The sequence below is a fragment of the Haliotis asinina genome, chromosome 4 (assembly GCF_037392515.1).
Source record: "Haliotis asinina isolate JCU_RB_2024 chromosome 4, JCU_Hal_asi_v2, whole genome shotgun sequence".
NCBI classification, from domain to species: domain Eukaryota; kingdom Metazoa; phylum Mollusca; class Gastropoda; order Lepetellida; family Haliotidae; genus Haliotis; species Haliotis asinina.
In genome coordinates this window covers 22,753,441-22,768,182 of record NC_090283.1, presented here as the reverse complement: position 1 = coordinate 22,768,182, position 14,742 = coordinate 22,753,441, and the positions used below count along the sequence as shown (strand labels likewise).

Sequence of the window (14,742 nt, the reverse complement as noted above, 5' to 3'; positions counted from 1 at the left end):
TACAGATGAAACATTTCCAAAGGAATGGAATATATCGTCACATTTTTCCTTAATTTCTCTACATCATCTGTTCCCTCCTTGGCGTCATCATTTGCATTTTATCAATTTTGTAAATCCAATACTCCCTCCTTTTTTACTAATTGGCGTTTTCTACTATCACACACACACACATAAACAAATTCGTTTTCTTCTTTCACACACACACACGTGTGTGTGTGTGTGTGTGTGTGTGTGTGTGTGTGTGTGTGTGTTTGTGTGTGTGTATAAACACATATACTTGTGGAACGTCTATGCAATATAGACATAATTACCTCCCTTTGGACGATTCACTCCAATATCATGAAATTCCCCCACAGTGGTAACACTACTCTTGTACTGAACTCCTTCATTTTACTCGGACTAGAACACTATTGCCATTCCCCTACATCATAGTGTAAGTTGATGGGTGAAATGGAGACAGCCATTATTTTATACACGCACGTTTGTCTCATAATGTTTGACTCTTCAACGCGTACGACATGACACAGCAAGGTATTGCGGCTTTCCCATTCTAAGAGGTACCCAATCACAACTGGGTGAACTGGGACACAAAGTCACAGCATTTAGTCCATGTTTATTGCACGTTGCTGTACCCGCAACTCGGTGTCACCATGTGGATCTACCAAAGGATTCCTGGATTCAGAGGTGTGAACTGTATATTAGGGTTTGTGACAACACTGAAAGACTGCCTCTCTGTGCGTGGTGTACTTCTAAATATCATAAAATAACGGTTGAGTTCAGAATTCCTATTTTGTTCTTTTGATTGTGTTGTTTTCTTTGCCCAATTCAGTATATATACGCCTGCTCCTCTGCTTGTGACAACTGTATCTTGTATCTGCACGTCACACTCACGAAATAGAGAGGCTGATATTCATCTAGGTTGTCAATAGTTTACGTCCCCACTTTTAAAACATAACAGAAAAAAATAAAAACAAAAAGAAACACAAACAAAAAAACAATAAGATAAAATAAATAAAACAAAATAAATAAAAGAAAAAAAAACAACAACAAAAAACAAAAAAACCCATCAAAACAAAACAAAATAAACCCCCAAAACGAGCAAGAACAACAACAAAAAATCCCCCAAAACAACAAAACCCCAAAATTACGTTTAAGCTGAAGATTTCTGTAATTAATAAGTGTTTAGGGGGCCAATTGCAAGTGATAGGACCATGGCAAAAGGCCACCATTTATTAGAATGTTTTATTCACAGGAGTTTGGGTTTTTAACCATGTCTCCCTGCACAGGTACCCTAGAAGGAACCAAGGATCATAGGGACTATGCTGGCGGGAGAATGTTTGTATCTGGACTCGGGGTTTAACCTGTGAGGATGGCAGGTACATGGAATATATAACTTGCTGATCCGTATTCATCAAGCGTTGCTTTATCAGCATCTTAACTGTATTCATGTAGTCTTCTGTGTAGTTGTGAAGCACTTCAGGTGTTCCTAAATACATGGCGCCTCCAACCCATACCATATTGTTCTTAATAACCTTTGCGATTGTCTCCTGTTTGTTGAAGGGGGATATTGCGCTATAGGCGACTTTCCGTTGATCCCATTCTTTGGGAATCTGCAGTTTGAAGGTCTTCTTGTCATCAGCGATACTCCGGAAGAGTCCAATATCTAGCCAGCAGAAATATTTTGTTGGAAACAGCTCCTCTGCTAAAACTTTGTTGACCAATTCAAACTTAGCATGCATTGCACATGAGTAGTTCTCGTTGACTGTGTTCGGTTGATGCTTTGGATAGTTGGGCTGCTTGTAGATACTCCGGATTTCTTCGGCCAAGGAGAAGGACCAAAGGTTGTATCTGTCTATCAGGAACACTTTCGTCATATTGCTGGGAAACCTGCGTCTCAGGTTTATAAAGAGGTCGTACACATCCTTCGAATCAGTATATGCGACAAGGTTGTTTTTAATGTAGCCAAAAACTTTCATCCAATGCTTATATTTGGTTGGCGTAAACATGTTAGCACCACTGCCTTTGGCGAAGGAGCCGATGTTGAAATAGGCTGTAACCACTGTGATTTCTGGTTTGATCAAAGAAGGATCGTCAATGCTTTGAGAAAGGATCTACAAATAAAGATATTTCTGATAATTCAGGGAGAAAAAAACTTCAATTATTCATTCACGAATACTTACTTTCGGGGTCTTTCTAGATCCCTTCATCAGGTAAACTGAAGAAAATAGTCCTCACCTGATGCAGGGATCTGGAATGAACCCAAAACGTTGTGTGAAAAAGATCAAAGAACATTAATCCATAAGAGGTCTTAGTGAACAAATATAGTTTGTGTGAACACGGCTTAAATGCAAGTTCCAGAACAGTTTCCATTAGCCCAAATTTTCAATATTATACTCCATATTTCATTGTGTGTTTTCGTCGATTTTGTCTGTATCAAAGTATAACAAACGTTTTTGCTTCCGTACTTTAATTTTCATGGGCAACAGTGTATCCCCGCTCCACGAGCTAAGGAACTAATAAAAATGAAAGCCTACCAGGTATGTGAAGTAAGGTTGACTTAATAGACTCCATTCGTGTCTAATGATGCAATTTACTGGATGCCAAAGTAATATGTGTATGTTAGGTCTTATTTATATTCCATTTAGTCCCATAAATTAAGCTGGTAGCGAAATGCACCATATATTGAAAATGGGGCTTCCATAAACTGGCGCCTGCTTTAAACTGCGCGGCTAAATGGGTGTGTGCATACTACACATTATATCGAAACGCGCACGTAAAATGTCCAAACCATCATCATCATCGCTAAATTTTGCGCACAGGTATTGAAAACGCCCAGATTGCTGGGTGCACTCAAGGATTTTGCGTATAGAGTAGGCAGAACGTTGAGAGGACCTCAGGAACAGTGTAGTTCCCGTGCAGGTTTTCGCTCACGTGCTTCACGTACTTCATTTGTCCCTCACTCACTCACTTTATGTGTACGCTTGTCTATGTTATATGTCACTTGTAAGGAATGCCACTTCCCCCCTGTGTCGGAGCCTTGCCAAGACTGAAACATAAAATAAAACATGAACAATTATCCTTTGTCGAAATCCATTGCCTGTCATGCGCAGCTTAGGACTGTCATACATATTACATCGTTGCCACTCAAATAGACATTCGTTAATGTTGAGTACGCTACTGGATTCGAATACCTCAACATCCATATATTTATGTCACATTCCTTTGATGATATGATTTCAAAGCAAAATGTACTTTTTCACCTTTTTGCAAATATTTACAAGTACACAAGCCTATGTAGATACATGCTGGTATTGTATATGACCTATGACCAGTCCAGATTACCCATTACTTCCCGTCAAATGTTTACATGTACACAAGCCTATGTAGATACATGCTGGTATTGTATATGACCTATGACCAGTCCAGATTACCCATTACTTCCCGTCAAATGTTTACAAGTACACAAGCCTATGTAGATACATGCTGGTATTGTATATGACCTATGACCAGTCCAGATTACCCATTACTTCCCGTCAAATGTTTACAAGTACACAAGCCTATGTAGATACATGCTGGTATTGTATATGACCTATGACCAGTCCAGATTACCCATTACTTCCCGTCAAATGTTTACATGTACACAAGCCTATGTAGATACATGCTGGTATTGTATATGACCTATGACCAGTCCAGATTACCCATTACTTCCCGTCAAATGTTTACAAGTACACAAGCCTATGTAGATACATGCTGGTATTGTATATGACCTATGACCAGTCCAGATTACCCATTACTTCCCGTCAAATGTTTACATGTACACAAGCCTATGTAGATACATGCTGGTATTGTATATGACCTATGACCAGTCCAGATTACCCATTACTTCCCGTCAAATGTTTACATGTACACAAGTCTATGTAGATACATGCTGGTATTGTATATGACCTATGACCAGTCCAGATTACCCATTACTTCCCGTCAAATGTTTACAAGTACACAAGCCTATGTAGATACATGCTGGTATTGTATATGACCTATGACCAGTCCAGATTACCCATTACTTCCCGTCAAATGTTTACATGTACACAAGCCTATGTAGATACATGCTGGTATTGTATATGACCTATGACCAGTCCAGATGACCCATTACTTCCCGTCAAATGTTTACATGTACACACGTATGTGTAGATGCCATTAGTTTACAAACCGCAGCCATGAAGGTGAAATACTGCTGAGTGCTGCGTAAAACTAACTCACTCACTCACACAATGAGTATACATAATGTTGTAATGTTTTGTGAAATGAATAAAATGTATTTCCCCGTAAACATTCATTTATTGTCACATAGTCATTAACTTATATCTGCACTCTCTAAATTTAAAGTTGTAGTGAAAAACCCTTTCTCAAATCATAAGAAATCTCATATTAAAGGGCTTTTCAATGGTGTTTGACAATTTAGAGTATTATGAAACTAAATATGTACCTTAGGTGTTCGAAGCATCTCCAGCCTGATTGTCCACTTGAAATAGGATGCTGAAGAAGGAGATTTGTGTTAATTCCATGGAAAGTAAAAGTACCAAAACGATCCGCATTCGGAATTGCACATGGCACGCTACATGTATCATCTACTAAGGGCATACATGTACACGTTTTCCTTAATCTTATACAAGTTTCTTCACAGGGAATGTATTGCACTCTGAGAGAAATTCTTGATATGAACACGTACCCTCGTGTGTTCCCTTATTTGTTTACATGAGTATATGATAAAAGTACTACGTGATTCCGAACATGTGAACACTATGTGGAACATATGAACACAACAAAATAGTTCTGATAATTGTACCAGGTGTTTGAGGAAAGACCGCCACAAACTCATAGAAAAGCAAGCCAAGATTGAGTCCACGGTTTTCACACCCGGTCACAGGTAGGCTCGATCCCAACACCTCCACCTCGCTGCATTACTAGCCTGGCGTTTTAGCCAGCATCGCGTACCCAAATTGGAAAAGGCAACGTGTAATCAACCGAGTCGCCGAGACTGACACACAGTTCATTAAGCCGCCACTTCCAACAAGCATGGATACCATAGATTCAGTTCATGTAGCACATCCATCAGCAGTATTCAAGTCACAGCCCGACAAAACAATTCCACATTCATAATAAAATTAATGATTATACAATATGTCGAGGACACGTGTAATATCACAAATAAAGATCTAAAACTAGCATATGACCCTCAACATATTTCAGTCTTACAGAAAATACAATAAGAAAAAGGACTGACTGACTCTAGATGTACATATTCCCAACACTGGGTATATAAACTGATGGTAGTGACCATGCATGTCGAGATGTTTTGTTCAGGTGGGTCTTTATATTATTATTTTTTATTTGCACAGTTTTTCAAAGTACCGGTCACATGTTACATGTTGTAATCAACAAAACCGTAGGTAGCAATTGCATGGTCTTAATATTTCCAAGGGAATATGCAGGGCTGAATTCAAAGAGTGCTATCCTACTTGCACCAGGTGCAGCCTATGACAGGAACCCAGCTGCAACAGCCAAATTCCAAAACTCCAGTTATAGAATAGTGTGTAAAACATTAGAGGCTTCTGTGTATATAAACTTGATGTAGTTACAATGAAACCATAGCAACACGATGACAACGCTGATCCCTGTTTACATGAATTGTCTTAGCCGAGAAGTGTCCATGAACAGCATTGCTACGGTGTCATAGCTATTCAAAGAGTAGGAGAAAGAGGAGCTGACATACGTATGCTTATAATTTTAGACTAGCTGTTGCTGTATTTCTTAAAGACTTGCACCTTGTACAAGTTAGACTCATAAGTAGGTTCATTTGGTAATATTGGGCCGCAGTAGTGCAAGTAACAAAGCATTAAATTAAACCCTGACATGTATTCACCGGGTATGTGATGGTGTTAATGTCATAAACATACAAGTATATTGCTCTACAGTCTTTGCTTATGTTCAGCGTTAGATATTGACTATATCCAAAGCAGGCACTACATTACTAGGCAAATAAAGTATGTAGTGATGACAAAACTTTGTAAACTTATCACATGAACAAATTGTAAAAGCGATACTTTGTGAGACATAATAGTACTGGCAGCAGATTCTAAAAGTATTCTTTTGATCTGGTGTTTTTCAATATTTTCGATTCCCAAAGAGTGTTCGTTTAGTATGAAGCAACATTATATTCAAAGGATCATTCGATTTCCTCTAATCCAAATAGTATGTTTTGTGGGGTATTCTTATTCCAGCATCAAACATGAGCCACTCTTCACTTTTCTTCCAATGTCTACGTATCAAATTACAGTCCCTAAATGTATAAAACAGTTTCATTGGAAATTTTACAAAAAGCTACAGAGGGATGATTCACTGACTTTAATTTTATGTTGATAATAGTTTGTACTTAAGATATTGTTAATAATTTTCATTTAGAGACATCTTAATTCTGTACTCTGTGTGCATCTAAATAGAATAATGTCGTAGGTTCTCCAATCTGATTCAGCAATGTTTCAAGCATGGTTCCCCATTTAAAATTTGAAGCTGATTTTTTGAATTGGACGGGAAAAGAGTGATATAAAACAACTTGCTACCCATATCAGACTGTAACAGTGTATGAATGTAGACATCTTAATTCTGTACTCTGTGTGCATCTAAATAGAATAATATCGTAGGTTCTCCAATCTGATTCAGCAATGTTAGTTTCAAGTATGGTTTCCCATTTAAAATTTGAAGCTGATTTTTTGAATTTGACGGGAAAAGAGTGATATAAAATAACTTGCTACCAATATCAGGCTGTAACAGTGTATGAATGTAGTAAGGTGCTATAGGCAGTTCTAATGTTAAGTGGTCTGAATTAAGGGTAGCAAGAGTATAATATTTTTGTCGGTGTTTAACACAACTGACCATAGTTTGATAAGATAAGAAAATCGCATTGCACTGAGATTTAGTTACATATTCATTAAAATCTAAATATTTTCCATCATTATCCAAGAGATCTTTGACTGACCTTATTCCTTTTTTCTACCAATCTGAGTAGAAAGGTGTTTGATTACCAGTCGTTAGTTGTTGAATCGCAAAGGAAATGTCAGTGAGTGAGTGAGTTTAGTTTTACGCCGCACTCAGCAATATTGGCGGCAGTCTGTAAATAATCGCGTTAGTCACCTTTCACGACATGCATGGGTTACTGATGGCCAGTGCTATCGAAACATTGATATATCTGAACTTGTATTTTTTTTCACTTTGTAATCCTAATGTGTGATTTTCTTTTGGAGTAAATTACACGGTAGCTTCGCTGGGGACTGAAAGTCAGTTTTAATGACAGAAATGTAACATTGTTTTTTTACAGGGAGTGAATGAGTAACTTTAGTTTTACCCCACACTCGGCAATATTCCAGCTATATGGCGGCGGTCTGTAAATAAATGAGTCTGGATCAGACAATCCAGTGATCAACAACATGAGCATGTATCTGCGCAATTGGGAACCAATGGCATGTGTCAATCAAGTCAGCGAGCCTGACCACCCGATCCCGTTAGTCGCCTCTTATGGCAAGCAGAGTCACCTTTTATGGCAAGCATGGGTTGCTGAAGGCCTATTCTAGCTCGGGACCTTCACGGGCCAAGGAAACGTCAGAAATTCCTCAACACATGGTGGTTGTTCCCATAAGGTTTTGCCGAGATGTTGTTTAACGCCGTAGTCAGCAATAATCCAGCTATATGGCAGCAGTTATTATGTAATCGAGTCTGCATCAGACAGTCCAGCGATTGACACCATGACCATGGATTAACATGTGTCAACAGAGTCATTGAATCTGACCACCAGATTCCCCTTAACCATCTCTTACGACAATCATGGGTTGGGTGAAGACCCGTTGTAACCCGGATCTTCACGGGTCAACAAATATTTGGCAACGGTGGTTGATACGATGTTCTTTAACTGGCATGGACTAACGATACTCTCTCAGGAGCTGGCATGCCTGAATAAAGAAATAGGATATTTATATTATGAATAAATGTAACACCTTTCTCAATCCCCATTGAAAGTTGTGAATTGGAACAACAAAGGGAAATTGTCATTTTGATTAAATTGAGTTATAAAATCAAAGACATTTGAAATATTGGCAATATCATGATAGTAACATTAGTTGTTATAACAATGAATGAATACTTACAGAAGGCAATGTATCCGATGAACGAAATCAGAGTCAGGAACACCGCAATGCATTTTCGATTGGCCATCGCTGTAAAATTATGAAAAAAAAAAGAAGTAAATACTTAACATGTAGGATACCTATCTCCAGGACCAAGGATTCGGGGAAACTAGTGGTTGAAGCGTTCTCTCGAAGGTTTTCCCTAGGAAATGCATGGACCCAAGGGTAATCACACACATCAATCTGTGCAGTTTGGATACGATTACGAGTATTCACCAATTAAAGCAACCAGACAGCCCGATGCCGAAATTCATAAGCATGAGTAACTTCTCATTCGGATCTTCATATGTGTGTGAGTGATTGAGAGAGTGAGTGAGTTTATATTTCGGGTGTAATTCAGCCATATAGTGACTATGACAGTTCCATATGAAAACCGACGTAGCTGATGTAAATATCTGTCAACGACGGACAGCAGATAGCTATAATACTATCACAGACAAACATTTCAAACCAGCATGTAATCATACAACGATATCACTACACAAAACAATATGACAATGGACTATAGACCGCCAGTCATTGAAGGTAGATCACCGTTCTGGGTTCTCTAGGGACTTACAGACTGACTGCTTCGTGCATGGACACACTAGCGACTGACTGCATCAGTCACTAGCGATAACTGGTACGTGTAACAAAAATCAAAATCACATTACTGCGTTTTAAAATTCTGGGATGGATAAGAACACTTCACATTATGACCATTATACGTCATCATCGACGGGAGTGCAGGGAATATGGTCATGACGAGCGTCATTAGCAGCAGAAGAGCTGTAAATATTGGTATGACGAGTGCCATCATCGACAGAGGTGCTGTACATTTTGGCTTGAGTAGTGTCATCATTGACAGAGGTGCAGTACATATTGGCATGACGAGTGTCATCATCGACAGAGGTGCTGTACATATTGGCTTGACTAGTGTCATCATTGACTGCGGTGCTGTACATGCTGGCTTCACTAGTGTCATCATCGACAGAAGAGCTGTAAATATTGGCATGACGAGTGTCATCATCGACAGAGGTGCTGTACATATTGGCATGACGAGTGCCATCATCGACAGAGGTGCTGTACATATTGGCTTGACTAGTGTCATCATTGACTGCGGTGCTGTACATACTGGCTTCACTAGTGTCATCGTCGACAGAAGAGCTGTAAATATTGGCATGACGAGTGTCATCATCGACAGATGAGCTGTAAATATTGGCTTGACTAGTGTCATCATCGACAGAGGTGCTGTAAACATTGGCATGACGAGGGTTATCATCGACAGAGGTGCAGTATATATTGGCATGACGAGTGTCATCATCGAGAGAAGACCTGTAACTATTGGCTTGACTAGTGTCATCATGGACAGAAGAGCTCTAAACATTGGCATTACTAGTGTCATCATCGACAGAGGTGCCGTAAATATTGGCATGACGAGTGTCATCATCGACAGAGGTGCTGTAAATATTGGCTTGACGAGTGTCATCATCGACAGAGGTGCTGTACATATTGGGATGACTAGTGGCATCATCGACAGAAGTGCTGTAAACATTGGCATGACGAGTGTCATTAGCAGCAGAAGAGCTGTACATATTGGCTTGACTAGTGTCATCATCGACAGGGGTGCTGTAAACATTGTCATGACGAGTGTCATCATCGACAGAAGAGCTGTATATATTGGCTTGATTAGTGTCATCATCGACAGAGGTGCTGTACATATTGGCATGACGAGTGTCATCATCGACAGAGGTGCTGTACATACTGGCATGACGAGTGTCATCATCGACAGAAGAGCTGTAAATATTGGCTTGACTAGTGTCATCATCGGCAGAGGTGCTGTAAATATTGGCATGACGAGTGTCATCATCGACAGAGGTGCTGTACACATTGGCATGACGAGTGTCATCATCGACAGAAGAGCTGTAAATATTGGCATGACTAGTGTCATCATTGACAGAAGTGCTGTAAATATTGGCATGACGAGAGTCATCATCGACAGAAGAGCTGTAAATATTGGTATGACTAGTGTCATCATCGACAGAAGTGCTGTAAATATTGGCATGACGAGAGTCATCATCGACAGAAGAGCTGTAAATATTAGTATGACTAGTGTCATCATCGACAGAGGTGCTGTATATATTGGCATGACGAGTGTCATCATCGACAGAGGTGCTGTAAAGATTGGCATGACTAGTGTCATCATCGACAGAGGTGCTGTAAATATTGGGATGACGAGTGTCATCATCGACAGAAGAGCTGTAAATATTGGCATGACTAGTGTCATCATTGACAGAAGTGCTGTAAATATTGGGATGACGAGTGTCATCATCGACAGAAGAGCTGTAAATATTGGCATGACTAGTGTCATCATTGACAGAAGAGCTGTAAATATTGGCATGACTAGTGTCCTCATTGACAGAAGTGCTGTAAATATTGGGATGACGAATGTCATCATCGACAGAAGAGCTGTAAATATTGGCATGACTAGTGTCCTCATCGACAGAGGTGCTGTAAATATTGGGATGACGAGTGTCATCATCGACAGAAGAGCTGTAAATATTGGCATGACTAGTGTCATCATTGACAGAAGTGCTGTAAATATTGGCATGACGAGAGTCATCATCGACAGAAGAGCTGTAAATATTGGTATGACTAGTGTCATCATCGACAGAAGTGCTGTAAATATTGGCATGACGAGAGTCATCATCGACAGAAGAGCTGTAAATATTAGTATGACTAGTGTCCTCATCGACAGAGGTGCTGTAAATATTGGCATGACGAGTGTCATCATCGACAGAAGAGCTGTAAATATTGGCATGACTAGTGTCATCATCGACAGAGGTGCTGTAAATATTGGGATGACGAGTGTCATCATCGACAGAAGAGCTGTAAATATTGGCATGACTAGTGTCATCATCGACAGAGGTGCCGTACATATTGACATGGCGAGTGTCATCATCGACAGAGGAGCTGTAAATATTGGCTTGACTAGTGTCATCATCGATAGAGGTGCTGTAAAGATTGGCATAACGAGTGTCATCATCGACAGAGGTGCTGTACATATTGGCATGACGAGCGTCATCATCGAGAAAAGACCTGTAAATATTGGCTTGACTAGTGTCATCATTGACAGACGTGCTCTAAACATTGGCATGACTAGTGTCATCATCGACAGAGGTGCTGTAAATATTGCCATGACGAGTGTCATCATCGACAGATGGGCTGTAAACATTGGTATGACTAGTGTCATCATCGACAGAGGTGCTGTAAATATTGGTATGACTAGTGTCATCATCGACAGAGGTGCTGTACATATTGGCATGACGAGTGTCATCATCGACAGAAGTGCTTTAAACATTGGCATGACGAGTGTCGTTAGCAGGAGAAGAGCTGTAAATATTGGCTTGACTAGTGTCATCATCGACAGAGGTGCTTTGCATATTGGCTTGACTAGTGTCATCATCGACAGAAGAGCTGTAAATATTGGCTTGACTAGTGTCATCATCGACAGAGGTGCTGTAAATATTGGCATGACGAGTGTCATCATCGACAGAGGTGCTGTACATATTGGCATGACGAGTGTCATCATCGAGAGAAGACCTGTAAATATTGGCTTGACTAGTGTCATCATCGACAGAAGTGTTCTAAACATTGGCATGACGAGTGTCATCATCGACAGAAGTGCTGTAAATATTGGCATGACGAGTGTCATCATTGACAGAGGGGCTGTAAAGATTGGCATGACTAGTGTTTTCATCGACAGAGGTGCTGTACATATTGGCTTGACGAGTGTCATCATCGACAGAGGTGCTGTACATACTGGCATGACGTGTGTCATCATCGGGAGAAGACCTGTGAATGTTGGCTTGACTAGTGTCATCATCGACAGAAGTTCTCTAAACATTGGCATGACTAGTGTCATCATCGACAGATGTGCTGTAAATACTGACATGACGAGTGCCATCATCGACAGAGGGGCTGTAAACATTTGCATGACAAGAGTCATCATCGACAGAAGAGCTGTAGATATTGGTATGACTAGCGTCATCATCGACAGAGGTGCTGTATATATTGACAAGACGAGTGTCATCATTGACTGAAGTGCTGTACATATTGGCATGACGAGTGTCCTCATCGACAGAGGTGCTGTAAATATTGGCATGACGAGTGTCATCATCGACAGAAGAGCTGTAGATATTGGCAAGACTAGTGTCATCATCGACAGAGGTGCTGTACATATTGACATGACGAGTGTCATCATCGACAGAAGAGCTGTAAATATTGGCATGACGAGTGTCATCATCGACAGAAGAGCTGTAAGTATTGGCATGGCGAGTGTCATCAGCTTTACCTTACGTTATAAAATTGCCAATGATGTAATTTATGTAGGGTAATACCCTCGCAACTCTCCATTTCTTAAACATAATGTGCCTAGGACCCTCCGAGACCTCGGCTGCATTATGTTTCAAGAATGGAGAGTTACAGTATATATTGACAATAGATATTTCCGAAGGTTTCAGTTATACTCGCAGACGAACATGCCTTTACCACGATCACAGATCTACCAATATTATTTGCAGATACTATCTAACCGTGTTGTTAACGTTTACACAGTGAGTGTTTGCGTGAGTGAATTTAGTTTTACGCCGCAATCAGCAATATTCCAGCTATATTGCGGAAGTCTGTCAACAACCAAGTGCCATTCCCATCCTTTAACACTGCACTAAGGGTACGTAAGTCGAATGTAACCTTAGTGCAGTGTTAGAGAATAGTAGTTAAGGTTAACCTTAGTAAAGGTTGCTTTGTGAAAGGTGCTCCTGGTACTAATGTTGTAGAATAGCGGGATATATATAGATTACAATGTCCTTTACTGGTACGTAGCGCTGGGTGAGATGCTTGCGCTCTGAGACACTTACGGCTGTTTTACTGCAGATCAAAGGTTAGTTTAGATGCTTTCTCCGTGAGGACATCATGCTCATTTAGATGTCACATACAAGATCAAACAATTTAAAATGTTAAAATTTGACCTGTCATTGTATGCGACCTCTTCGTGGTTATTTTGATCAATCTTGTCAAAGAAACATAACTAAATCAGTTTTTATTAAAACGGACCTGCTTACAGAGGACCTTTGTACTGATACACTTTTACCGAGGACTTCCTTCCTACAACCTAGTGAAACAGTGAGTAAGTGAGTTTAGTTTTACGCCGCATTCGGCAATATTCCAACTACAAGTGTATTGCGGTGGTCTGTAAATAATCTACCATGGACCACACAATCCAGTGATCAACAACATGAATATCAATCTACGCCACTGGAAGTTTTCAAAAATGATCAGGTTTGTTGATATACGCCGCAAGTCCCATTACCTTACAAACGTTACAGTGTCCTGATTGCTGAGTGTTACATTACATTACAAACGTTACAGTGTCCTGATTGCTGAGTGTCCATATTTTATCATGTACTCAATTCTACCAAAGGGATTGTTACTTGTTACTTGAGACATACATCAATAAATCATCAGCTCATAGTACACGTTTACAACCACAACAATAAATCGGATCAATATTTCTCATTGATCAGCACTCTGCCTGTAGTGGGGGTTTATTTAAAGAAGCTTAACACAGGAACACTCTCTATTGGTTTTAGCGACAAGTACGCGTTACACCTTTAATATGACCGGCTGTCGACAAGAGTGTTTGGCGTGAGGGGCTGTGGTTATCGTAAACGTGTTAAGTGTTAACTATCGGGACAGCGACAAAAGACGATTTGTCATCTCATCTAGAAAATTATTCGGCTGCTAAGGGAAACCAGACTGCTTAGACCGTATTATAACTTAATTAAACATGAGTGACCCAACGAACCTGTGACACATACATAATTATCACGTACACTGACTGTTCTGTTGAGGCTGTTTCGATGCAGTCGTTGTTTGCTGTCGTGTCGTGGCTCTCTTATAACGTAATTAATCTTCATGACAGGTTAAATACTCTTCACGATAATGTTTGACGAGGTTTGAACGTGAAGGTGCTTTGACAGCCGTAAGCATTGTTACAGCACCCTCTAAACCGCATGTAATAAATCAACAAAGATCAAGGTAAATACAAACCGATAAGTACATTTCCGTAATCATTAGAAATCACGGCAATACTTTCTGTACTGTATCGATCCGTGAAGACCTGGCTAGGAACTGGCCTTCATCTTTGCCCAAAGTGGCCACTAAAGGGGTGGGTGATCAGACTCGCTGACTTGGTTGGCACATGCCATCACATCCCAATGACTACATATATCCGTGAAGGTCCGGTTTAGAATCGGTCTCCAGCAACCCATGCTCGTCTTAAGTGGCCACGAAAGGGGTGGGTGGTAAGGCTCGCTGTGTTGACTCGTATATTTCCGGACTGCCATACAGCTGAAATTTTGCTGGAATATAACTAACAAATAGGGAATATTTATTCTTGTCGTTTATATTAATAATATGAAAGCAATTGATCTGTGTCATAACTTAATATAAAATATATGTGTGTAAC

At 40.1% G+C, this 14,742-nt stretch overlaps 2 protein-coding genes across 2 annotated transcripts; one reads left to right on the top strand and one right to left on the bottom strand.

Moving 5' to 3' along the window:
• Positions 1–759: 759 nt before the first annotated feature.
• LOC137280850 (uncharacterized) lies at positions 760–4,501 on the bottom strand. Its single transcript, XM_067812047.1, has 3 exons — positions 4,484–4,501; positions 2,969–3,046; positions 760–2,111 (listed from the first exon to the last, which is right to left on the bottom strand). Exons 1-3 carry the CDS (start codon positions 4,499–4,501, stop codon positions 1,233–1,235), a joined length of 975 nt encoding a protein of 324 aa, XP_067668148.1. The 3' UTR covers positions 760–1,232.
• Positions 4,502–9,478: 4,977 nt separating this feature from the next.
• LOC137280849 (selection and upkeep of intraepithelial T-cells protein 5-like) lies at positions 9,479–12,316 on the top strand. The gene has a single exon (XM_067812046.1). The coding sequence runs from the start codon at positions 9,479–9,481 to the stop codon at positions 12,314–12,316; it is 2,838 nt and encodes a 945-aa protein (XP_067668147.1).
• Positions 12,317–14,742: the final 2,426 nt, after the last annotated feature.